Source organism: Myotis lucifugus, unplaced genomic scaffold (assembly GCF_000147115.1).
Source record: "Myotis lucifugus unplaced genomic scaffold, Myoluc2.0 scaffold_10, whole genome shotgun sequence".
In the NCBI taxonomy this organism is placed as follows: Eukaryota; Metazoa; Chordata; class Mammalia; order Chiroptera; family Vespertilionidae; genus Myotis; species Myotis lucifugus.
This window is the reverse complement of record NW_005871058.1, coordinates 5,597,493-5,624,181: the sequence shown is the minus strand read 5'-3', so window position 1 is coordinate 5,624,181 and position 26,689 is coordinate 5,597,493. Positions and strand designations below refer to the sequence as shown.

The following is a 26,689-nucleotide window of genomic DNA, read 5'->3' as shown; positions in this document are numbered from 1 at the left end:
GAGATTTCAAAATGTGTCTGTCTCCCTTGCCGATGGCCATCATTACCTTACTGTGGCACTGCAGACCAGAGCCGCAAATGTGAATGACTGCATATGAAATGAGTACGTTATAGGACCCTAGCAGAACTCTTGTTTAAAATGTACTTTTCAAAAATAAAAATATTTCATAAGATAATGTGCTTTCTGTTGTAGGTTGCCTATCAGATTGGTAACTATGAATTGGCTAAGAAAGTTTTCTCACCAGTCTGGGATTATTTTGTCACTTCACCACCTCACAATGAACAATCTGTGGTTTGTTTAAGCAGTATGATGACTATTACACAGAGAAGGTAATTAGAAATACTCCTTTGAAATATTAATTTGCCTTTTGAAGTTAAATGTTGGGTGTGAAGCCTAGAATTAATTTATTTTTAATTTCATGTTAAGATAGCCCATATAAAACTTTCTGATCAGTTTTTAATGAGTATATACATTTCAAGGTCTTGAGTCCTTGTTAGAAACTTCTTTGTTAGAATCAGAAAAAACACTGCAGGCATATGGATGCATTCTGAATATAAGTTGATGAAAGTTATGTAAAAAAATACCAAACACTAACCAAGGTAATGTCAATTATACTATAAAGCACAAATAGCATTGAGAATTTTTAAAAAATATATTTTTATTGATTTCAGAGATGAAGGGAGAGAGATAGAAACATCAATGATGAGAGAGAATTATTGATTGGCTGCCTCCTGCATGCCCCCTACTGGGGATTGAGCCTGAAGCCCAGGCATGTTCCCTTGACCGGAATCTAACCTGGGACCCTTCAGTCTGCAGACCTATGCTCTATCCACTGAGCCAAACCAGCTAGGGCAGGAATTTTTATAACAGAGAAAGGTCAAATTCCGGTTAAAGGTTTGAGTCTGATGGGTGGGTAGACTATTAGGTTATAAATGCTTTTCTTTGCTTGAAGAGCTCCCAGAATTAGACCACCAGCAACTGCAAATAGGCCAGTAGAAGCCACATATAAAACCACAGGCCATACTTTGCTTTACAGCCTTTTTTTTCTTAAAAGAACAAAGTTTGCCTGGCCAGCATGGCTCAGTGGTTGAGTCATTGACCTATGAACCAGGAGGTCTCGGTTCAATACCTAGTCAGGGCACATGACCGGGTTGTGGGCTCAATCCCCAGTACGGGTCTGCAGGAGACACCTGACCAATGATTCTCTCTCATCATTGATGTTTCTGTCTCTCTCTCCCTCTCCCTTCCGCTCTGAAATAGATAAAATATATTTTTTAAAAAAGAAAATAAATTTAAGAGAAGCTTAAGAAACAAGGATTGGTATGATTTCAGGCTGTCTCAACAAGTTTGAAAAACAACATTCCCCTTCACCTGCTTGTTAATGCCTGAAATTTCTTTAATAAGAAGACAAAACCCTTCACTTCTGAATCAAAGATAACGAGCTTAAAGTGCAAATTCTGGTTGAGTAAAGACATTGATGATCCTTATTCAGATTTAGATATAATTACATTTAATTAAAAAATGTAGACTTAGAATTTACTATGTCCTAGGTGCTATGCAGGATGGATTTGAGAATTATTTTTAGAGGAGGAAGAGAATATCTTATGTCACTTGTAAGGATAAGAGAGAGAAAGGAGTGAAAGTTGACTGGGATTTCCAAGGTCACCTGACTGGGAGGCCTATTACATTTACTAACGGAGCATGATAGGACCGGTAGAACAAGTTTTTGGACGAAGATAATGAATATGATTTAAAATATTTTGAGTTTAGTTTTCCAGCAGGACATCTTTATAGATATGAGATATCAGGTAGGTAGTTGGATATTTAGTGCTGACATCTAAGGAGAGGTTAGGGCTAGAGCTGCAGATTTAGAAATTTTCATTGAGGTCATCATTGAAATTTTGACAGGGGATGACTATTTAGCTGAAAAATAGAGGGCTGGAATTTGCACCTTGGGTGTGCACACATTTAAGAGACAGAAGCAGAAATGGCACCAAGGGAGGCTATTGGAAAGAAGCAGACCAGGAGGTGAAAGTTTGGTAAAGTATACTGCCAAGGGCAGTGAGAGCATCACCATGGAGGAACACGCCAGCAGTACTGAATGCTAAGTGCAAGGTCAAGTAGAGCAGCTGCATAATAGAACACTACAGAGAGACAGGGTAGGATGTAAACTAAGAAAAAACTTTTATTTATTTATTTTTTAAAGATATTTTTATTAATTTCAGAGAGGAAGGAAGAAGGAGAGAGAAATAGAAACATCAATGATGAGAGAGAATCATTGGTTGGCTGCTTTCTGCATGCCCCCTACTGGGGATCAAGCCAGCAGCCCCCTACTGGGGATCAAGCCAGCAACATGGGCAAGTGCCCTTGACTGAAATTGAACTGGGACTCTTCAGTCTGCAGGCTGATGCTCTGTTCACTGAGCCAAACCAGTTAGGGCTAAGAAGAGGCTTTTAGAGTTGGCAATTAGGAGGCCATTGTGGAGTTTAAGATAGTGATTTTTGTTCTATGATGGGACAGAAAACTTTTGCAATTGACTGAGGAATAAATGAAAATGGAGAATTGTAGCAGGCAGACTACTCATGTGAAGTTTGGTGGTAAAGAGAAGAGGAAAGTGGGAAGAATCTTGAGGGGGAGGGCAAGCTTAAGGAAAGGATTTTGGAGGGTAGAAAGAAGGGAGTCAGTAGAGAGGGAGAGACTGAAGATACAAGAAGATGCAGATGACGATGATACTATGCTAGAGCCAGAAGGACATAGGAGCACATGGAATGGACAACAGGGGGTTTAGGACATTTGTTGTGGGGAATGTGAATAAGGTGACATCAGGACAACTAAAAGTGTTGATGAGAGGCACTAATGACTCAGTTGCTGTCACATGACATGAATTGTAGTAGAGCCCAGTTCCTTGTGTTGAAGGGCCACTTTTGATTCATCCTTATATCCCAGATCCTAGAATAGTGTCTTATACATAGTAAGTGTTCAGAAAATGATAGTTTGAATGAAAAAAAAAGAATGAATGAGAATAAACAATAGAAAAATTGGACAGTGACATCTATACAAGGGCAGGCAAATTGATTATTGCATAAAATAAGAGGTGCAGAATCTAAAGTGCTACAGAAGCCACTATTGACATGACTGTCAGAGTCTGAGCTGGGCAGAGAATGAGATGGAGCCAGGAGGAGGTGATAGCCTGGACTTACTGCATATGTCAAGGTTCTGATGGTTAGCATGAGGACAAAGAGAGTAGGAGAACTAAAATTCTCCTGGCAAAGATAATTTTAGAGTTTAACCTAGTGATAAAACAGACATTCATCAGGTGTGAATTACTGATGCTAGACTCTTTCTTGTTTTATAGGAATAGGGTGTATGGAGAGTAGATGAACCTGAAACTTAGAATCTTAGAAGGGAGGGTTTGCTATCAAATAAGACTAAGGGGTAAGGGAGGGAATATTGCAAAGGATGATTGTAGAGTTTCCAGTTTTGCCAATGGTTGGCACTGTTGACTGCAACTTAGAAAAGATAATTAGGAATAATGCAAAAGTTTCTCTCTCTCGACCCTACCCCACCCCCAGCCAATTCTACTATAAATGGCCCTCATTTTCATAAAGTTCATTAATTAATGGGTCTATTTTCCAAACTTGACTATCTATAGTGTTTTCATTATATTGATAAAATAGAACTTTATATATCAGAACCAGAAAGCTTTGACAATAGTTATTTTTATGTATCTATGACAGCTTAATTCTTTTAGTTGTGAACTTGTTAAGGATAGTCTTTGTTTTTAACTTAACACTGTACCAGAGTAGCTATTCCACGACTTGGGATCATTGTTTAGATACTAAGAACAAATCAATCTAAAAAGGCAAGTTCACATGCTAAATCATTTTTATATTTAAACCTGTAATGTCATTTACTCCTTTTTGCAGATTACATTCAGAGATTTTGGCAGAGACTTCTTCAATCCTCTTAAGCCTTTTTCTCAGGAATATTTTTGTAACAAGTGACATTAAAATTAAAGAAGAAAATCTTTTCTGTGATAATATCAAAGGCAATGAGATTTTTCCTGCTCAACAAGTAAGTGAGTTAAAAATGATTAAAAATGTGCCAGTTTTCCTTTATTTGTTTCTTGATGTCTCAACTTCATGTTTTTGGGGAATGTAAGTCCTGGTTTGCGAATGGACTGAGGAGCCCTTGTGTATTTGTGCTGATTTGTTTGATAGTCCATGTAGGATTCACAGGTTTATCTTATCTTTTCTTTTTTTCAATTTATATGGGATCATGATACATTTGTTATTCTCCACCTTGACTTTTCAACATTTTTATAATATATCTTGGACATATTTTCATGATGGTACATATCAATTACCAAATTCTTTTTAAGTTATAACATTGCATTCCTGTACAGAGGCAGGAATTTAACCTATGTCCTATTGGTAGAGTCTCAGGGAGCTTATAAACATTGTCCTATGTACACCTACAACCTGATTACACTCTTGCTTTTAATAACAATCCTACATTTTTTTTTCTTTTTAGATTGAAGTTACTTTTTTCACCTTAGATATATGGAGGCTTTTGCCATTTTTTTTTTTGGTTAGGTTGTTTTTTTAAAAATATATTTTTATTGATTTCAGAGAGGAAGAGAGTTGGAGGGATAGATAAAAACATCAATGATGAGAGAGAATCATTGATCGGCTGCCTCCTGCATGCCTCCTTTCAGGGATCGATCCCGCACCGTGACCTCCTGATTCATAATCCAACGCTCAACCATTGAGTCATGCTGGCCTGGCTGTTAGGTTCTTTTGCAGTTGCTCTTTTCTACCCATGCACTTATTCATTAATTAATCAATAATTTGTTATGTGAATTTGTACTAGTTTTTATGAATATGAAAGTGAAAAAAACATGATTCTTTGTCCAAGGCAAGTGCACAGTCTTGCAGAGCCCAAGTACTTATAACCATCAGTCTGTTCCTACTATACATCATATTCAGTTTCTTCTTTCAGCATCAATTTTGAAGTACTTCAATGATTTTCAGAATGCTAGGCTAGTATTCGAGTAATAATTTGTTGTATGGAAAATTCTGGTTGCCACTCATACAGTTTTATTTGTACATAATCTTGTATGTATATACATAGCAAAATAATGAAATCTTCCTCAGGAAAGGGAAAGGAGGAGTAAGATAAGATTCTTATTATTTTTAAGTGTCATTTAATCACAAAAGCCTATCTTCACATTTTACTATCATTTTTACTTATGTAGGAGCATTATAACAGGAGATTAGTGTGCTCTACTGAAAATTTGCTATTTTCTCACAAATTCAGAAGGGAAATGGGACTCTGTTCATCAAGTGGGGGCAATATTACAGAGAGATTATATTTTAATTATTATTTATTATAATTTTTGCTTTTGCAACAACTGTTTTTTCTTACATTAAAACATAGCCAAGATTTTATCTTACCAGTTACAAAGATTGGTTCTTTTTCTGTCACTAGTGGTATTTGTATTGTTTTACAAAAAATTCTGAAGTTTAATTGTAAAATTGTGTTATCCTTGTATAGCATTATTTGGGAGTTAGTGTTGTTCCTGAATTTAGATTTTCCTTTATGCCAACGTTCATCCTGTTAAGCCATAGGGATCGTATTTCCTACCTTTGTTTTCCTTAGACACATTAGTGAAGTACCTGATAATTAATTTGTGTAACAATATCTGTTTCTTTACAGATTGCTAGACTAATTGAATGTGAGAGAGTGTTAGTGGCATTGGAACTTAGCAACTACCTAAATGATTCCAGTTATGCTCTTCAATCTGTGACTCAATGTTATGGCCTCCTTGCACCTATAATCTATCACAATATTGTTTTGGTACCTGTCATACAGGTAAGGGTATTTCTTCCTCTTCTCCCCCCAGATAAGGGTATTTTTACAAAGGCAACTCAACAGTGCATTTTGGAAAAGAAAAAACAATGTATCTCTTATAAAGTACAAATAACAAGTATTTTATGAATTGTCATGAGTTAACTGAAAAACATTTAAATAATTTAAATGATATGTCTGGGCAGACATAAATAAGGACTTAAAATGTGTTTCTTTGAAAATATTCAGTCCCAGTGCTGTCTATATTTAAATACTTTTCCAGGTTTTTAAATTTCAGTTCAATTTTTGTGTTCTTGTAATGTTAGAAGCAATAGTATTTATTCAAAGCAATGGTTTAAGCTATCATCTGGGAGAAAAATTGGTGGATGACCCAAGAAAACATGCTTGATGTCTCAGTGATGGAGAAGTTAGAAGATACCCTGGCTGAAGGGATTATATTAGTTGTTCATGCTACCTAACAAATCACCGTAACTTGGTGACTTAAAACAACACCCATTTACTATCACAGTTTCTATGGTCCAGGAAGCTGAATGTAGTTTAGTTGGGCTGCTCAAGGTCTTATCAGGCTGAAATCAGGGCTGCAATCTCATTTGAGCCTTAGGGTCCTCTCCCAAGCTCACTGGTTGTTGAGAAAATTTATTTTCTTACGATTATGTGATAGGAGGTCCTTGGCTCCTGAAGGCTGACTACCAGTTTCCTTCCCAACATGGCACTTTGCTCCTTCAAAGCCAGCAGGGGAGTCTCCTCTGCTATGCCCGAGGAGTCTTATATAATGAAATGCAGTCATGACAGTGACTGCACCATCACCTTCACAGGTCTTACCTCCACTCAGCGGGGAGGAATTAGACAAAGCTTACACATCAGGGGCAGGGACTTGCGGACTATTTTAGAATTCTGCCTAGGACAGGGAAATAAGGAGAGAAGGAAGATTTTACTGCTGATGGTGCATAAAGTTACTCATCATCACCATCATTGTCATCATCATCATTGGCTCAGATTTTGAGAGCCAAGATGATATCAGTGAACTTACACAAAGTGTAAAAATTTTACATTCACTATTGAGGAAATTAATCAGAGAGCTTAAAGAAGTTAACAAATATTCACCTCGGAGTGCCTCTACTGTTAGTATAGACATGCCTCCTCCTCCGGAATTCCCCACATCTAGTAGTTCAGCTGCTCAAGAGATATGCCTCCAACATCTAGGCTAATAGTTGGCAGCCTTCCATGTCACTTGTAAATGGATTGAAGCAGTATTTTCAAGTGTAGAATATTTTTCCTCCTGAATCCAAAGGTGTCTACCTGTCATTGTCTTCTCTGTTTCAGAGATGAGAGATGCCAGATGTCAGACTTACTTTGGAGGGGGTGTCTCAGCATCTCCCAGATAGTTACTTAATGTGTCAGGCCCTGAATCTTCATAGGGTTTATTTCTACCCTCGGGAGGGCACGCATCGTATTCAGGTCTTTAGTGCACTTGCCATTTCTTGCTCATTAGGTCTGATTGACATAATGTTACTAATATAGTGGTCTAATGTTTTGTTTTGAGAATCACCCAGAAAGTTCATATCCTTTCATAAAGTATGTCAGAAGGTAGGAGAGTTATCATTGCTCTGGGGCAAGACTCTAAATGTATATTCTTATCTGCCCAGTGTGAATGGGAACATCTAGTACTTCTTTCCTAGAGAGTGGAAAAGAAAACATTAACCATATCAATGCATGCCTTGTAATGTGCTCTAGCAAAGAATCCACATTAGGAGCAGCAGCTGTGATTGGGGCTCAGGCTGGTTGAGTTCAGGATAGTCCACTGTCATCCTTTAGGATCCTACTGACTCACGATTCCTTTAGCTACAGCTCAGAATGCTTATAGCTGTGAGGAAAAACCGAGGAATGGAGTGCATTGTTTAGAATAGGAAAAGATGAGTGGAACAGAAAGAAGATTCTAGAAGTAGGCCTCAGTATGTATGAGAATGTAATGTATGGCAGAATTGGCATCTCCATTTAGTGGAAAGAGAGTGGATATTTTTAGTAAGTTGTAGTAAAACACCTAGATATTCATTTGAAAAAAAAGTTGAATTTGATTCTATTTGTGCCATATTAATAATATTGAGATTGTAAATACAGACCAAAGCTAAAAATGTGACAAAAAAATCCCAAGAGATTACCTGTGCAATCCAGGGTTGGGGAACCATTTCTAAGCAAGACAGAACTCTTAGAAACAACAAGAAAAAAAAGACATATTTGACTGTATATACAGCAATCTATGTGTGAAAAAAGGGACCATAATAAAGGTAGTACAAAGTTTATGGATTTGGAAAAAATATATCTAACACTGATGAATGATAAGCATACATAACAAAAAGTCTTACAAATTGACACTATTATAACAGAAAACTGGGCACAGGATACAAATAGGTAGTTTATCAGAAAAGCAAATCCACGTGGCTGAGAGACATATGAAAGCTGCCCCAACTCTGATTATTCATATATGTGCGCATTAAATGAACAATCTCATATCAGTGGCAGGATGGAAAAGATCTGTAACTCCTATTGCTAGTGAGGATGTGGGGCAAAGGCATTCTCATTCATTAATGGGGGGAATGTGAATTGTTATAGGCATTGGATTTGGTAAAGCAATCTAATTTTAATGAAACTAAATCTAATTTTAATTAAAGTTAAAAACAAGTATACCTGACAGCAGTCCATCTACTAGTAATTTATCCCATAGGATAAAATCACCAGTTGGTGAGATGCTTCTCCAAGTTTCACCCCTTCATTCCTGGATCCATGTGTTCTACCTGCTGGGGACCCAGTACCACATAATTGTCACTGACTTAGAATGTTTACTGTGCCCTGGAGGACGGTGCCTCATCCTCACTGGTTATCATCGCAAAGCTGGCGCCTCCGTTGCCTCTCCTACTGGACACTGAGCCTGTATGAGGGTATTTATTGTGGCACTCTCGGTGGTGGCCATAAAACTGCAGACAAAGAGAAAGTGAAGTAGCAGGAGGATGGCCACACTGCAAAATCTCAATTCTAAAACTGCAACATGGAGATTCTGGAAGTGGCTGACTAAATTATGATTGATCCACAGTAAATAATTATGCAGCATTAGAAATACTATAATGAATTGCAGCTAAACCTGTAGACTTGGAGGGATTTTTTTTCACAAGACATGGTTGAAGGAGAAATGCACAGTTCACAAAAGTGTGTATAAATCCTATTTTGTAACCTAACATCAACCCTCTTATTATGTACATTTAGTAGTTACACACACACACACACACACACACACACACACACACACAATTATTTGAGGCAGGAGAAAAGGACACAACTTAATGTTTACATGATTTGGGGATATGATCTGGTAGGGCAGGAGAGGGTGTTGGTGGAAGGGAGTAATTAAAGAAGCATTTAAAAAACGTGTAAGTGAACTGTGACAATAGTAATACTATTGTTGGAATGGTAGTTTGAAGAAATTAACATATTAATTTTTCTTTTGAGATAATCTGAATAAAGAATAGATTGATGCAATCTCAATTCAACTTTTCTGATGGTAGTATTACTTATAGTATGAAGCAAGGAGAATAGAAGTAAACATCAGAATTAATTGTTTTCCTGGGATATGAATGTTTGGTTTTAATTTTGAAGGAAACTAGTATTCCAAGTACCTGGTATCAGTATATGTTTAATATGGTATATCTTTCTCCATATGGTTTTCCAGGACCTCCTATGCCTGGATATGAGCTTAGTGTTTCTTATGCCCATGTAACATTCTGTCTGTATCTTTTATGGCACTTGATAAAATATGCTTTGTTTTATAGTTATTCATGTACTGATTTTATTCTCCCCACAGGTTTTTAAGTTACTTTAGATGAGGGACTGATCTGAAAATTGAACATACCAATTTTCTTTCGAAGTACATTCCTCTATACATGATAAACAATTTATCAATCATTATTGATAACAATAAAATTTAATGCCTTAAAACTTGCATGATTTGAATAGAACATTTTATAATGTGTAAGGATAATATTTTTCAACAAACCATTGCATTTCTATTTTTTAGATCTTGATAAAGTGTTTGGTGGTTTTGCAAGGACTACCAAATGTCATCCACTCAAAGAAACATATGGCAAGTTATGAAAGCATACAGCACATGATAGCTTGTTGTCTCTACTACACAACAAAGGTATTCATCTTATTCTTTGTCTTGTGTCATAAAATTTAGGAGCAGTAATGATTTAGAAAGTGAAGCTACTTTTATAGGAATTACTTTAAAAAATAATACCCAGAAAGCATTTTAGATCTAAGGTAGCCTAGGCATGCCAGTTGGTAAAGCATGGAGGGTGTATCTTGGGGAGGAGGGGGATGAAAAGAAGGCATTATATGGGACCTCAGGCATTTTGGAAACCAGAAAGAACCAAGAGACAAGAGGCAGAGAGGTAGGCTTCCTTATAGTCATTGCTTGGCTCAAAAACAAGCATTGGGTGCTTCTTCAAAGGTTTGGTTGACTGAATTTAGTGAATCTCCTCAAAGAAGGGCTGTTTCTACCTGCCTGTTTTATGTGGTCCTCACAGGGCCTTTCTGATTTGGTCAGGGATCTGGAAGAATACTGCATAGTGATTTGGCCCATCACTTTGGTTGGGACTAAAGTTTGCTTCTGTAGAACTGAAGAAACAGAGACACCTCTAACCTCTACCTTAGCAAAGAAGTCATGATTTGCAGCTGTTCATGGCCTGACCTCAGGAGCAGAAAATCATATTCTTTCCATCACTCACTGATTTACACTGTTGGAGAGGCCTCTATGACCTGGTTGGGTAGATGCTGAGGGAACATAAGCCATAAGCAGGATGAGAAAAGTAATAACTCACTAAAGGAAACTTAGAACCCCAAGGGGAAAGAGCAGACCAGGTACTAAAATAATTGTGTTATCTACTCACACCGTGTTGGAAAAGACCAGAGATGATTTAAAAACAACAACAAAACAAAGAAAGAAAGAAAACTTTCAAGGTGGTGCCATTAGATAATCAAAACACAAAACAAGAATCTCTCGCAATGAACAAATTTGAGTTTTTAATAAAAATTAAACAGATTATGGTTATGGTATTTCTTGAGTCAAATCTGCAAGCTCACCAAATACCTGAAGATGTAGTATTGAATTGTTGAGAGATAAATTCCAAAGTCGTAATGTGAAATGAAAGGAGTTTTGGTGGTAAAAAAGGAACAAATGGAGAAGTAATAGGCCCCTGAGTCCGAGGCAGGATGAATGTAAGAACATATGTGTAGTCATATGCTGGTGAAATGCCAGAAGTCCAAGGATAAGGACAAATCTTGAAGTTTTGAGACTCGAACAATAGGTTATTTGCAATGGAAGATAATTAATTAGCTTACAACTTTTTTTTTATCAGCAACATTAGAAGTTAAGATGGAGCAACATTTGTAGAATCCTGAGGGTCTAAAAATTAATAACCAGGAAAGATATCATTCATTTCTCAGGGCAAAATAAATATTTTCAGAAGTGCAGGCATTTAAAAAGTATTCTGCCTGTGTACTTATCTGAGGAAAACACTTAAGGAACTACTCTATCAAATGACAGTTGGCTCAGAACAGAAATCCCAAGGTAGGGAAATACAAAAAGGAGAGGAATAATGGGAGCAATGAATCTGACAATATACATATTATTAAAATTAAATAGATAATAATGATGTGACTAGGACTTTCTAATATAAATGCTAAGTAGGGATTCTTGAAATAGAAGAATCATCCTTGAAAGGAAAACTTATTAGTAACCTAGAATTAAAACTTAAATCCTCTTTGGGGCTGAGGGAGGGGTGAGCAGTTAGAGAATCTTGATGCATGAATGTTGTGTGTGTGAGTTTTTTAAAATATACATCTATATATCTATATATCTATATATCTATATCTATATCTATATCTATATTTATATCTATATCTATATCTAGTATAAAATACATATGGTATAAAATTATTTTCTTTTGATAGAATAAATATATTCAAAGATGGCCCAGAGGAATATGTAGCCATGAACAGAACTTTACAGCACAGTAGGACTTGTAAATTTATAGGAAGGAAAAATGAACAGAGGAATGACAGGGAAGAAGAATGCTTAATTCAGCAAAAGTTAGAAGAAGGAAAAAGAGTATATAAGATGGAAGGAATAAAATACAGTATATTAATTACTTCACTAAGTGTGAATGGACTTAGAAGACAGTTTGGCAGATGGGTTAAAAAGTCAGATTTAAATGTATTTCATGTCAAGAAACACTCATAAAACAGTGTGGCAAACACTGGTTGAAAAATAAATGGTTAGACAAAAGTACTGGGAAGATGCAAACAAAAATAAAGGAGGAGTAGCAATTTTCATATCTGAAAAAGAAGAATTCAGCCTCGCCAGTGTGGCTCGGTGGTTGATTGAGCGTCCACCTGGAATTGGGGTGGGGGCCATGGGCGCATGCCTAGGTTGCGGGCTGATCCCCTGTGGGGGCGTGCAGGGTGCAGCTGATCGATGATATTTTCTTCTCATAGGTGTTTCTGTCTCTCTATCCTTCTCTCTTCCTTTCTCTCTAAAAAATGAATAAAAACATTTTTTTAAAAAAAAGAAGAATTCAGGGCCCACAACATGAATCAGAACAAAGAGAGACATTCTATAGTGTTCTTCAATTCTGCTCTGTCTGACCACCCTTCTTTTATTCTTGATGGCATCTGGGGATTTTCTGGCCTTAGGACAGTCTTATTGTCAAATACTAAAGATCAACTCTGAATTAAACAAAATTTGAATGTTTTATAACAGCAAATTAAAGGATAAAAAAATAAGGTTATATAAAAATGCTACAAAGCCATTTGATAATACTTAACAACTCTTCCTAATAAAATTTCAAAATAACTTAGGAATGAAAGGAAGCTATTGAATACAGTAGTCACTCCTTATTTGTGGGGAAAGTATTTCAAGATCCCTAGTGGATGCCTGAAACTACTGAACCCTATATATGCTATGTTTTTTCCTATACATACGTATAATAAGGTTAGGCATAGTAAGAGATTAACAACAATATCTAATTATAAAATGGAAAAATTATAACAATATACTATAATGAAAGTTATGAAAATGTGGTCTCTCTCTTTCTCAAAATATCTAATTGTACTGTACTCACCCTTCTTCTGATAATGTGAGTTGATACAATGCCTACATGATGAGATGAAGTGAGGTGAATGACATTGGCACTGAGATGTAGCATGAGGTTACTATTGACCTTCTGATGATAAATAAGAATAGGATCATCTGCTTGGGGTGATCCTGGAGCATTGAGCCAAGACAATGTCAATGGTTGGACGCCCGAAGTACATGATGTCTATGGTTGGGGAAATTTAATATTTTTGGACTACAATAACTAAAACCACAGAAAGCAAAACCACAGGTAAGGGGGAACTAATGTAATGATAAAGACATTTACCAAAGTTTTACAACAATTATATTACTAAACGGCAAATTTCTTTTTTTTTCAATTTCTTTATTGATTAAGGTATTACATATGTGTCCTTATCCGGTTATGGTGGGATAATGGCAAATTTCTGAAGCCATTTTTTAAAAACTTAGACACAAGAAATACTGACTCATAATAGTGTGATTAATTATTTGTAGAGATTCTGTCTCATGCAATAGATAAGAATATGAAATTAATTTTATAATAGAAGAGTACAATTTATTTGTAGTTGGAGAGGTCTCAAAAACCCATGAGAATCTAGTAAAAAGTTACTAGAAGTAAAAAGAGAATTTCATGAGAATCTAGTCAAAAGTTATTAAAAGAAAAAGAATTTATAAAGTGATCATATATAAAACACTTATAGAATGTTAAGTTTTTCAAAACTAGCAGTAGCCAGTTAGAAATGGAGAGGAGAAAATATAGCACTTATAATGAACAATATTTTAAATTTAACAAATGTTAAAGAACATAAATAAAAGAACTGTGAAATCTTACCAAAGGACACAAAAAAGATCTGAACATATGGTAGGTCACATCAAGTTTCTGAACAGGAAGACTTCCTCTCATAGAAATATAAATCTTTCCTAAAATAATATTTAAATGTAATATAGTCCAAATAAGAATCCCAATGGGGTGTTTCTGAAACTGATTAGAATAATTTAAAAGTCCTCAATAGATATTAAAATTTACCATAAATCTACTTCAGTAAAAAGTAATGTTAGTAGAAAAATGGGCAAAGGTCAGTAGAAGAGAATAGAGAATCCAGCAAGAGCCAGACCCAGGTCTACAGAAGAACTTAACATACGACAAAAATGGTATTTTGATTCATTAAGAAAATATTAATTTATTATAATAGTTTATTTATTAAAAGGTGCTAGTATAACTGACAATTTGTCTGGAAATAAACAAAGCGTCCTACCTGATACCATACAAAAAATGAAATCCCAATGGATTCAAGGATGTATGGCCTTGAAGTCAGGGGAAATCTCTCTCAACAGGACACAGAATTGAAAAAACACATAGAAATAAAAAGTAGATAAATAGATTAAATAAGAGGAACCGTTAAAGGTTTTTCAACCCTCAAAATGATATAATGAGATTTGCATTTTAGAAAAAAGAAATTATTCTGGTTGTGTAACAGCTCATCATTAGAGGGATGGGGGGGGTGTGGGGGGAGGTAAGACCTGAGGCAGGGAATGAGTTCGAAGGTGAGAGATGATAAATTAAGCTAGTGTGGGAAAGGGGAGAGAGAATGGAAAAGATTCAAGAGTTATTAATGAGAGCATTGAGAACCTGGAAACCTATTGAGTGTAGGGGGATAAAACAGGGAGAGGGAAGAGTCAACAACAATCCAGCTATCTGCCCTGGGCAGTCGGGTGAATACAATGCTATGTGTTGATGGGGAGCAATTTTGTGTGGAAAAGGGAGAAAAGATCATGAGTTTTGAATATATTGAATTTGGGGGCCTATAGGATATTCAAAGAGGTGGCTATTATATGATCACATCATTGTATCTGTAGGCTTGGAGTTCAGAAGAGGCCAAATACGTATAAAGGAGTCATTAATATGTGGGCTCCATTGGAGCGATAGAAACAGATGAAATGGGACACTGTGTAGAGTGAGAAGGGAATAGGATTACCTAAGAATCAAAGGGGCACTTAGTCAAAGGAGCCAGTCCTGCTTCTACTAGGCAAGAGAAAGAATCGGAGAGCCAAATAGTCCAAATCTATCTTTTTTAATCCGTATCTGAGGATATGTTTAGAGAAGGAGGGAGGGAGGGAGGGAGAGAGAGAGAGAGAGAGAGAGAGAGAGAGAGAGATTGATTTGTTGTTCCACTTATTTATACATTCTTTGGTTGCTTGGTTGCTTCTGGTATGTGCCCTGACCAGAGATGGAACCTACAACCTTGGCCTATCGGACGATGCTCTAACAACTGAGCTACCTGGCCAGGCAGGGCTCGATTATTTTTTTTAAGTAAAGTATATATTAATTTAGGATTTTTCTGTATGTTAATAGAATTTTGCTCTTAGAGCTAGTCTTCCCAAATTGATATGCTGAGAATTGTCATTCCTGAAGCTTCCTCTAGCACAGTGATGGCGAACCTATGACACACGTGTCAGAGGTGACACGCGAACTCATTTTTTTGGTTGATTTTTCTTTGTTAAATGGCATATAAATATATAAAATAAATATCAAAAATATAAGTCTTTGTTTTACTATGGTTGCAAATATCAAAAAATTTCTGTATGTGACACGGCACTAGAGTTAAGTTAGGGTTTTTCAAAATACTGACACGCCGAGCTCAAAAGGTTCACCATCACTGCTCTAGCATGACCAGCAGTCCCAGATCTCAGGTGTTCATTGCATATAAACACATTTTTATATGGCTTTTCTATTACAAAGCCCAATTAGTCAAATGACAGTTTCTTTTCTCTGCTACTTTTAAAAAATTGCTACTCTTTTCAGATGGCTTAGTCTTTCTTCTACAAGCGCCAGTAGTTTTTCCAAAAGATGCCAGAATTCCAAATGAAGTGCCACTTCTGAGACACATAGTCTTCAATGTTTCATTATTTTGCCATTGTTAAAAAATTATTATGCTAAACATCTGGCCCAGTCTTTTTATTTCTTCTCATTTGATGTGTTAAGTAGAATTAGTTCTTTTTTTCTTTTGATTTGAAATATTCTTTTTCACTTAGTGTTTTCTACTGGCATATTATAACTGGAGAAAAGATTACCTACTACTCTATCAGTGGAGGACCTAAATATGTCGGAAAGCAAAGTTGAGGAGAGAGCAAACATCACTCTATTTGTGTTTTCTATTAACAAAAATATCTTCCTCTTGTATCAATTTTATAATGAGGTTGGACCACCTTGCCTGGCATTCAAGGCCTTGCATGATTAACCCCATCTACCTCTTCAAATGCTATTTCACCATTTTCCTTCCCATCCTTGGTTCCACAGTCAGCATTACTTTATCACTCACTATTGCACTAGTCCCACAGAAGTATTTCCAGTTTTTACACCTTGCATTAAGTCAGTCTTATCAGGTTTAAGCAGCTATTCACTTTCTTGTTCAGCCACTTATTAATTACTATACTAGAGGCCCGGTGCACGAAATCTGTGCGGGGGGGGGGGGGGGGGGTCCACTTATTACTGATATCCTTTCCCTGCATGGGAAATAACACTTGTTACTCATTGTAAATACTAACTTATTCAACTTGACCGAATGCATCTACATATAATAAATTCATATAAATTTATTTCTACCCATAGAGAATTGCCTTATGGGGTTCACAGTGAGTGTATTCCCGTCATGTGACCCTTCACTGCAGCAGGCTCCATACAAATTAGATTGCTGGCCAGGGAAGCTTTCTTGGAGTTGATGCTAGAGTCCAGGTTTTAATGACCAGGTTACGTTAATAGCCTTACATTACTCTAATAAAGCGGGGAAGCTGTTCTGGGAAGTGGCTCAGCTGTAAAAAAGCATGCAGTCCTGAAACCATGGTCAGAATTTATACTTGGGTCAATATTTTGTAAACTTAAAGTGCAAGAAGATGAGTGGTCAAAGATTACACTAGGGAGATAGGTAAGGACCAGGTAGAGAAGGCAAAGAATAGCAATAACAGGAAATATGGATGGGAGTGGGAGAGTGGGCCACTCCCCTTCTTATGATTAGTGTCTGCTTCTCCTGGGGTTCATAGAGAATCTGCCCCAAACAGCTTAATTCTAGATCAGCCCACTACCAGAGTGCCTTGTAATGCATTTATGGTTGTAAATGCCCCTCCCCCACAACACCATTATCAGCAATTTTGCCATTTCACATGGAAAGCAAGCAACTCAAGACAAGAGGTGATGGTTATGTGGCCTCTAAGAATGATTTTGTTTTAACATGGATCTCTTAAGTGTAAACATTTTCTGAATAGCTAACTTACTAAACGCATATGGCTATATGTCCCAGAGGTACGGGGTATTCATTGTTGATGAGATTCCTGTTATTTGTCCCTTATTCAAAATAGTGGAATCAAGCAGTTTTAATTCTAGAGAATATGATATGGGGGTTAGCTTTCAGTTTCCTTAACAGAAATGGTAATTCTTAGACCCAAAACATTAATGGGACTTTTGAATTTATGAAAAATGATGCAAAACACTTGAGAATCGTTAAGAGTTTCCAACAGTGATGATTAGTAAATATTTTAACTTAGATTCTGCGTTCATGGAAGGAATATGACCTGGCAGTAATTATTATAAATTATGGGAAAAAGATGTTGGACATCACATCAGAGTGCAAATCTCTATTTGGTATTATTAATGAGCCAGAAGAAACACAAGAGGAGGTAACTGTTTTTTTGTTCCTCATCTCTAAGCTTATATTTAGTTGAGTCTTTTAAGAGATTGTGTGTTATTAGTAAACATGTTAAAAACAGTTTTTAATTTGTTATATTTACATAAAAGAAAAGTTACATATCGTGAAGAGCTGATTTTCCCTCCTTTTCTTTTGTGATTAAAAAATGAATTCATGCTAGAATACTGGAAAGCTCCCTATCACCTGTACTGATCATCAGTTCGGGCTGATAGTGAGCTTCCTGCACCCAGTTGGATATTGGACTAAAAACCCTGTAAAGTCTCCCAAATTGAAGATTTTATTATCCTGGGTGCCTCACTGAATGTAGTAAGAACATGTCAGAGCTTTTTACAGTCTTCAAAGTAGATTTCCCAAACTCATTGTCACACTTAAATTGTCTTCTTTAGAAGACTGCTAATGTTGGAGACAACTTTTTAGTATCTGTCTCCCAAGCTTGGTGCTTACAAGAGCCTGCTTGGTTCTCTTTCCTAGAAACTATATGGTTAAATGTTTTGGTTAATCAAATTTGAACTGTCCCTTAGTTGATCAGGTTTCTGAGGTGCACTAGGAATTACTTGAAGCCCCTTCAGGGACTGGGGTGGCTGTATCAGAGTAGTTCCATTTTTATCTCTATTATGTGTTGAGTTTCCACGGAAGCATTTGTTTGCCACAAAAATCGTCAACTATCAGCACAGTTTAACTGGATAAACTTTTTAGCCATAATCCTTTTTTTCAAGGGGGTTGCTTTACCTAGAGAGAGTTTAACTTGGAGGCGATTTGAAGGTTTTTTCCCACCAAGTGTTCACTCTCAGAGGCTGTCAGCCAGCCCCTGCATGTCACCCAGGCTTTGCCTCAGGACACTGTCCCCGCACATGTCCCCATGAAGCCCCCCTTGCCTCTGGCATTTATTAATTCACGTTGTTTAGCCATGTAGATCATAGTTTTATTTACAAGTATGAAAACAGAATTTCAAGAATGCTATTTGAAAATGATAATTGCCGAAACATGTTGAAGTACATTCTGAAATGTAACCAATGTTTCTAGGGTTGTTCCATGAAGTGTTCCAGGACCAAGAGGCTACAGCAGACAATATCACCTGAAAAAATAAATGAACAGCTGCTCTTGTTGGAGACACACCTTCTCAAACTGACAAAGCAATGTAGTCATTTTGTTTTCTTTCTTTATACTTGTGTTGAGCATTATATATATATTTTTAAATAAGAATATATTTTGTTAAAAGGATTAAGAAGAGATTAGCATTTGGGTAAACCCTTTAAGGTTTACATAGTGCTTTTATGTAATAAATTTAACTTTAAATTTATAATCCTAATAATATTCTGTTAATAAGGGATTGCTAACTACTTTTTTACAGATGTGACTCGTAAAGATTAAGTGATTTATTTATTTATTTATTTAGGATTGCATAGCTAGTTTGGATTTGAGCCTATCTCTTCTAGTTCTAAAGCAAGGTATCTAAACCTTGACACTATTGCCAATTTCGGCCAGATAATTGTTGTGGGGGACTGTCGGAGGCATTATGGATGTTGAGCAGCACTTTGGCCTCTATCCATAGATACATAGCATACAAGACTCCCCTCCCGCTGCCCCCAGCTGTGACAACCAACTGGGAGAAAAATGTTGCCAAATATTTTGGGGAGGGAGAGTGCAAAATTGAGAAGCACTGCTCTAACAGCAAAGGGTAACTGAGAAATAAAAAGGGATAGTATGAGAGGTGTTAATGTGTGAGTGCTTTGAAACACTGTCTACTCAAGTGAAAGATTAGTTTAATTTCAAGTCATTGTGCTCTATAGTTATACTAGAGGCCCGGTGCATGAATATTCATGCACTGGAGGCGGGGGGTCCCTCAGCTCGGCCAGCCCCCTCTCACAGTCTGGGAGCCCTCAGGGGTGGGAGGTGACCTGCTGATCAGGGGAAGGCAACACCCCCATCATACCTCTGCTGCTGCCACTGCCAGCAGTGCAAGCCTTGGCCGGCCCTGGTTACCTGTGCCTCAAGCTGGCCCTGAGCGGCTGGGGGGCTGAGGGGACTGGGGCACTCTGAAGGCAGGTGTGTGGCAAGGCTGGGCCTGCCCCCAGACTGGCCCGGCTTTGCCGTGCAACTGCCACCCAGGCAAGGCTGAGGGAACTGGGTGCTGCCATCTTATGGCTGTGGGCGCTGCCATCTTTGAGGGCATGACAGTCAATTAGCATATTCTCTACTTATTGGTTGTGGGTGCCGCCATCTTTGTGACAGTGTGAGGGTCAATTAGCATATCTCCTCTTTATTAGATAGGATGTTAACACAATGATTGGAATTTTGGGATTTAGCAATTTGGAAATCTGTATAAGCAATTGATTTAGTTTCTGGTGATAAATATTATCACATTCTTAAAAAGCAGGTACTTCAGATCTTCCAGAAGGACAGGAGCGTACCTATGTTTCTTTTAAGTGGGAGGCTCCACTTTTGGCCCCATAATCTTTTGGGAACTGAGCATACCTGTAGACTTCTGTGTCCCTAACTTAACTCTCTTACTGTGTGTCTCAGTTATATCTGGGTGGTTGTGGTGCTTCAGAATTCCCTGACGTGGATTTCTCTATTTCATCAATCTCCATGTCTGTTATATTTATAGAATTTATGAATTTATGAATTGAACCCAATACTCTATTATTCACATAACCAGTAAACATAGTTTATTGAAAGCTGTAATTGTCTGGTTACCTATAAAAAATGTAATTCCTTAAAATGTAAAGTGTTCTAGAAATGTGAATTATTTCTTTTCATATTATCAAAACAAACAAACACAAAAACTCTAGCATTTTACCAGGAAGCACAGTGTAATGTTACTAATTTTACTGCTTCCTGTATGCCAGAAACTACTATTGTTTTATATATATCAAAATTCACAAAATGCCCCAACTGGTTTGGCTCAGTGGATAGAGCGTCTGCCTGCAGACTGAAAGGTCCCAGGTTTGATTCCAGTCAAGGGCATGTACCTTGGTTGCAGGCACATCCCCAGTAGGGGACATGCAGGAGGCAGCTGATCGATGTTTCTCTCTCATCGATGTTTCTAACTCTCTATCCCTTTCCTTTCCTCTCTGTAAAAAATCAATAAAATATATTTTTAAAAATTCACATAATTCCTATATAACCATTATACAAAGAAGGCATTGCTGTTATTCCCATTTTAAAGATAAGAAAACTGAGGCACACAGAGGCTGAGTACCTTCCCAAAATCTCATAATTTAGAGATGGTTATATGCTGAGCCCAGGCAATATGGCTCCAATGGCTGTGCTGTTCATTATTCTATGCTTTACTGTCTTTAAATGATAATTTTATAAAAATGGAGTTAATATAATTGGTATGTTTCTGAGTCTGGGCTTTGCTGATATACGACAGCTGTTGGATAACAGAAACCTGTGCCTTGGAAAATTTTTAGCTATTTGGTAGCAGACTCATTGGCTCTTGGGTGGGGGAAATGAAAAGAAAATAATTGAGATTATTGAAATTTTTAATCTCTAAGATAGGATATAGTTGATACTTTTAAGGCACATAATTTAGAAAGAATACTTGAGTTTTTTTCCTATTTTTCGTCTCCTCCAAAGAATTTTCCTGTTTGGTTATTGATGTTAAACAGAATGTATTACTTATTATTAATATTTTTAATCTTAGTTACTTCAACTGAACTCTCAGGATCAGAGGACCCTATCTTTCTTTACCCTATAGTTTTAAATTGGTCTGTCAAAGGTGCTGTGAAAGAAGGTAGGTGACCTAAATGTGTGCAACTTACTATTGAAGATCATTCATTCTATGGGTTTTGTTGTTGTTTATTACTTAAAGGCCTAACCCAAGCATGTCAAACTTGTGGCCGGCGGGCCTCATGCCTCAGTTAGGCATGTGGCCCACTGGCCGTGAGTTTGACATGCTTGGTCTAACCTGTTCCAGGCAGAAGATTTTGGGTTCTTTACTCATTCAGAATAATCCAGACTTTTGATTGTCAAGTAATGAAAGAGACCTAAATAGGAGCCTGATTTAAAGTTTGGGAAGACAGAACCTTGATGGTGGCTTACTTGGGTAGTAGATGGGGTTATTATGAAACTTACAAAAACTAGGGAATTGAAAAATGTGTTAGTGATCCTTAAGTTCAGTTGTGAAGAAACAGCAACATTATTGCTTAACTCAGAGGGCAATATAATAAAAAGTAGGATAACTAGTTATTCTGCAATTTTTTTCCAACTAGACATACAGGAGAGGCAACTTTTAAGAAATCTTAACATTGAGTTATTTGGAAAATAAATGAAATATAGATTGTAAAGGATTATTTGATTTTAGAAAACAGTAGTTCTCACCACATTTATTCTACATATTTTTTAAAAGTGAGAAATCTAAAAAAACAGGTTAATAAATGTTTCTGTTAGAATGAAATGAGTATTAGTAATAATAACCATTCAGCACTAATAACTGAGTGTATTGGTAACTATATATGTATGAACTTCCTTATTTTCACAGTTATGAAATTTAAACAGAGACCTAGATTCCTGGAATTTTTTACCCAGATTATGCTAAAATGTATAAATGATGAAAAATTTTCCCTTATGGTGGAGATCACAAATCCTATCACTGACTTCTTGAAAAGGTACTTGTAATATCTGTTTTATTGCTACTAACAACTTAAAAAAACGAGTAACATTGTCACATAAAGATATGTAAGGTAGATGAAAATGAGTATAGGCTATAGACAATTAAAACAGCCACCTGGGAGGTAGGATTTATGTCTCTGTGTGTAAAAAAACAAATAAGTGAACATAAAATTATTTATACAACCCAACTAAGGAATAAGATTAGAGTATGTTTATGTTTGCAGCAGGAAGTAAATTAGGCCTTTTTGCTATTGATTCAAAATGGATAATAACATCTCTGGGCCATCAGCTCCTCATATAGCAGCGGTTCTCAGCCTGTGGGTCGCGACCCCTTTGGGGGTCGAACGACCCTTTCACAGGGGGTCGCCTAAGACCTTCGGAAAACACATATTTTTGATGGTCTTAGGAGCGGAGACACCGCTCCTCTGTCTGTCTCCAGGCGGGTCCACCCACATGCAGATACGCCCACATAGGAGTACCCGTATTAAAGGGTCCTGGCATTAGGAAGGTAGAGAACCACTGTCATGTAGGCTTCTAGGTCCAGTGCTGGTCATTTACATGCTCTTCTAATTCCTTTACATTAGCAAGCAGAGCCATTCCTTGGGTTTTCATTCACAGATGTGAATGAGGAGTTCCTCAAATAGAAGTAGTTAAACTTAAAGCTCTTCCCCTTGTTCTCTGAGCCTGAATGATTCTCTTTGCCTACAAATAAAATTACAGTGTTTCATGCAGTTATGAGAGATGCTAAATGAACCCAACTTTTGTTCCAACAGCTGGGTTTTACTTTCACCGCTGTGCCCAGATCTATCTCATTTTAGTAATGGGAAGCATCAGTAACATGGAGTCCATTTAAAAAATGGCAGCAGAAGAGAAACATTATCATAAAAATACACAGGAAAATAGTCTTCCTAAAATAGGCACTTCTATTTTTGGAACAAATGCTTGGAATATATGTGCTTCATATTTTCAAGACACAAAAGAGGAAATTGCTTGTATTAAATGAAGCAGGCTCTGGTAATAAGAACATTGGTCAGAATTAGAAAGTTCCATTACATTAAGAAAAACATAGCCCAAATTAGATGTTTAGAAGCTGTAAGTAATATTCTTGATACCAAAGAAAATTAGAAGACACTATCAGTGTGCAGTGAAATTTGGAGGACTGACCAGGGAGGTCCAATCTAAGCAAAATACTGCAGATATTCTGAAAGAGGAAAACAGAGTAAGTGGCTTAGAAGCATTGGCCAGTGGTATAATAAAAGACCTGAGGTTGAAAATTGAGAGGTGTAAGCATGTTCCAACTGAAGGTAAAGCTTTCAGTTCTGCCCTAACCGGTATGGCTCAGGGGATAGAGCGTCAGCCTGCAGACTGAAGGGTCCCAGGTTCGATTCTAGTCAAGGGCATGCACCTTGGTTGCGGGCACATCCCCAGTAGAGGGTGTGCAGGAGGCAGCTCATTGATGTTTCTCTCTCATGGATGTTTCTAACTCTCTATCCCTCTCCCTTCCTCTCTGTAAAAAATCAACAAAGTATATATTTTTTTTAAAAAAAGATTTCCATTCTAAGGCTGAGCAGATGATTCAGGACACTCTTCGTCAAGTCAGGGAGTGTAGAGGAGGGGCAGATGCAACACCTCCATTTCTGCTTTGATAGTAATATCTGTCTTCTTTTGTGTTCACATGCTTAACAGTTTTAACAAAGAAATTTTCTCATACTGCAACAGACACATATGCAGCTGTATTTACTTCCAACTTTATGATATTATGATTTCTATTTAATGTGTTAATCCATATGGATTTTTTTTTTTGGGTATGGGAATTTAGATTAAACTTTAGTTTTTTACCCCTTAAAAGTTCTATCAATTGTCCCTGGCAATATTTAAAGAATGATACTTTTTGTTAGTTTTTTAAAAAAATTTGTAATTTATCTTTATTGTTGAAAGTATTACAGATGTCCCCCTTTTTTTTCCCCATTGACGCCCTCCACCCTGCACCGGCCCCCTCCTAGGCCTTCACCACACTATTGTCTGTGTCCATGGGCTATGCATATATGCATATGAGTTCCCAGGTTCATTGCTCCCTCCCACCCTCTCCACCCTCTGCTTTCCCTCTGAAATTCGTCAGCTACCTATGGTTTCTTCCAAGATTTTTATGGTTTCACGACTTACATTAAGTTTTTATCAATTTTGAGTTTATTCTTGTGTAAGTTGGTGGTCTAGTTTCATTTTTTTCATGTACCTGTCCAATTTTCCCAACACCATTTATTGAAGAGACTGTCTTGACTCCATTGTATGCTCTTGCCTCCTTTGTCATATATTAATTAAGCGTAATGGCTTGGTTCGATTTCTGGGTTCTCTGTTCTGTTCCCTTGGTCTATATGCCTGTTCTTGTGCCAGTAACAGGCTGTTTGAGTATAGTGCCTTGGTAATATAGCTTGATATCTGATATTGTGAGTCCTCCAACTTTGTTCTTTCTCAAGTTTGCTCTGGCTATTTGAGGTCTTTTTTGGTTCCATATAGATTTTTGGAGTGTTTATTCTAGATATGTGAAATATGCATTGGTATTTTAATAAAAATTGCATTGAATCTATAGATTGTTTTGGGTAGTATGGACATTTTAATTATGTTGATTCTACCAATCCATTAACACAGTATATTCTTCTACTTGTTTATATCTTCCTCTGTCTCTTTCTTCAATATCCTGTAGTTTTCTGAGTACAGGTATTTTAATTCCTTAGTTAAGTTTATTCCTAAGTATCTTATTTTTTGTTGTTGTTGCAACGGGATTGTATTTTTAGTTTCTCTTTCTGAGAGTTCATTATTGATATATAAAAATACCATCAATTTCTGGGTGTTAATATTATATCCTGCTGCATTGCCAAATTTATTTATTAAATCTAGTAGGTTTTTAATGGAGTCTTTTTGTAAGTTCAATGTGGAAGAACTTACATAGGGTTTTATACCTAGGGTTTTCTATGTATAATATCATGCCATCTGCGAATGACAGTTTTACCTCCTCCTTTCCACTTCGGGTGGCTTTTTGTTAATTAGTTTTAATGCCATCTTTTCACATTCAAAGTGGATGATTTTACTAATAATGCTTATAAATCACAATGAAGCTATTTCATAAACTTTTAAGTTCTATATAACAAAAAGTCAAAGTATATGGAAATAACTGCTGAAAAGACAGGCTTATTTGACAGAAACATAATAACATAGAATATAACATGCTACTTTAAAACAGGAATAAAAAGGATATAGAAAATATACCTAATTAAGAATATAATTATATAATTTAATATATATAGTTAATTTAAAGCACTCACTAAATTTTTAAAAAGTAATATGCTAAAAAACAAAACTCAGATCACTCAGACTAAAATTTGTAAAGACCACATTCTCTTATAGTACAATAAAACTGAAATGTCATAACAAAATAAATTACTGGCATATAAAATTATTGTATAAAAAAAGAAATCTACCTAAAGGTATAGAGCCTTTTAAAAACAATGATAATAAGAAACCCTATCAGTTGTACTCAAAGCAGCAGTTAAAGACACATTTCTAGCTTTCGACGCTTTTATTACTAAACAGGAAAAATAAAATTAAATGAACTTTTATTGAACTCACAAAATTAGAAAAATAAAATAGATCTAAGAAAGGAGAAAATGGGAGTTGAAATTAATCAATTATAAGTTGGTTTTAAACTAGTTCAATTGAGAACTGTTAGCGCTGGTTCTCTGAAGTTATAACTAAATTATGTAAATTTTTGGCTGGCATAATAAGAAAAAGCAAAATACAAGTAATCCAAGAGAAAATAATAATAAATTTGAAGTGGTTAAAGAAACATCAGCTAACTAACGAATTACAATTTCATACGAATAAATTTGAAAACCTAACTGATAGTGGTAATTATCTAGAAAAAATTAATTTAGAATTTATTGAAGCTGTAAAAAAATTGGATAGCTCAAAAATTTTTAGGCTAGTTCTTTCAGATTTCATTTCTTTATTTTTTAAAATATATTTTTATTGATTTCAGAGAGGAAGGGCGAGGGAGAGGGTGATAGAAACATTAATGATGAGAGAGAATCCTTGATCGGCTGCCTCTCCCACAATCGGGGATTGAGCCTGCAACTCGGGCGTATGCCCTGACTGGGAATTGAATCATGACCTCCTGGTTCACAGGTCGATGCTCAACCACTGAGCCACCATGGCTGGGCATTCTTTCAGTTTTTAAAGAAACAAATAATTTTTATTTTACATAAAGCTACTTCAGAATATGGGTAGAAAGTCTCCTGCTAAATTTATCACAACAGACTCTGATACAGTTTATGAAAAGACA

The 26,689-nt window shown here is 36.5% G+C and overlaps 1 protein-coding gene across 1 annotated transcript in view; it reads left to right on the top strand.

The window, feature by feature from the left end:
* CFAP54 (cilia and flagella associated protein 54) overlaps positions 1-26,689 on the top strand; it is a 241,930-nt gene that overhangs the window by 80,861 nt on the left and 134,380 nt on the right. The window contains exons 23-30 of the mRNA XM_023749820.1: positions 193-329; positions 3,927-4,074; positions 5,719-5,874; positions 9,938-10,060; positions 17,576-17,707; positions 18,760-18,874; positions 21,386-21,475; positions 22,223-22,349. Of these exons, the coding sequence (XP_023605588.1) occupies positions 193-329; positions 3,927-4,074; positions 5,719-5,874; positions 9,938-10,060; positions 17,576-17,707; positions 18,760-18,874; positions 21,386-21,475; positions 22,223-22,349 (1,028 nt within the window). The remainder of the gene's footprint in view (positions 1-192; positions 330-3,926; positions 4,075-5,718; positions 5,875-9,937; positions 10,061-17,575; positions 17,708-18,759; positions 18,875-21,385; positions 21,476-22,222; positions 22,350-26,689) is intronic.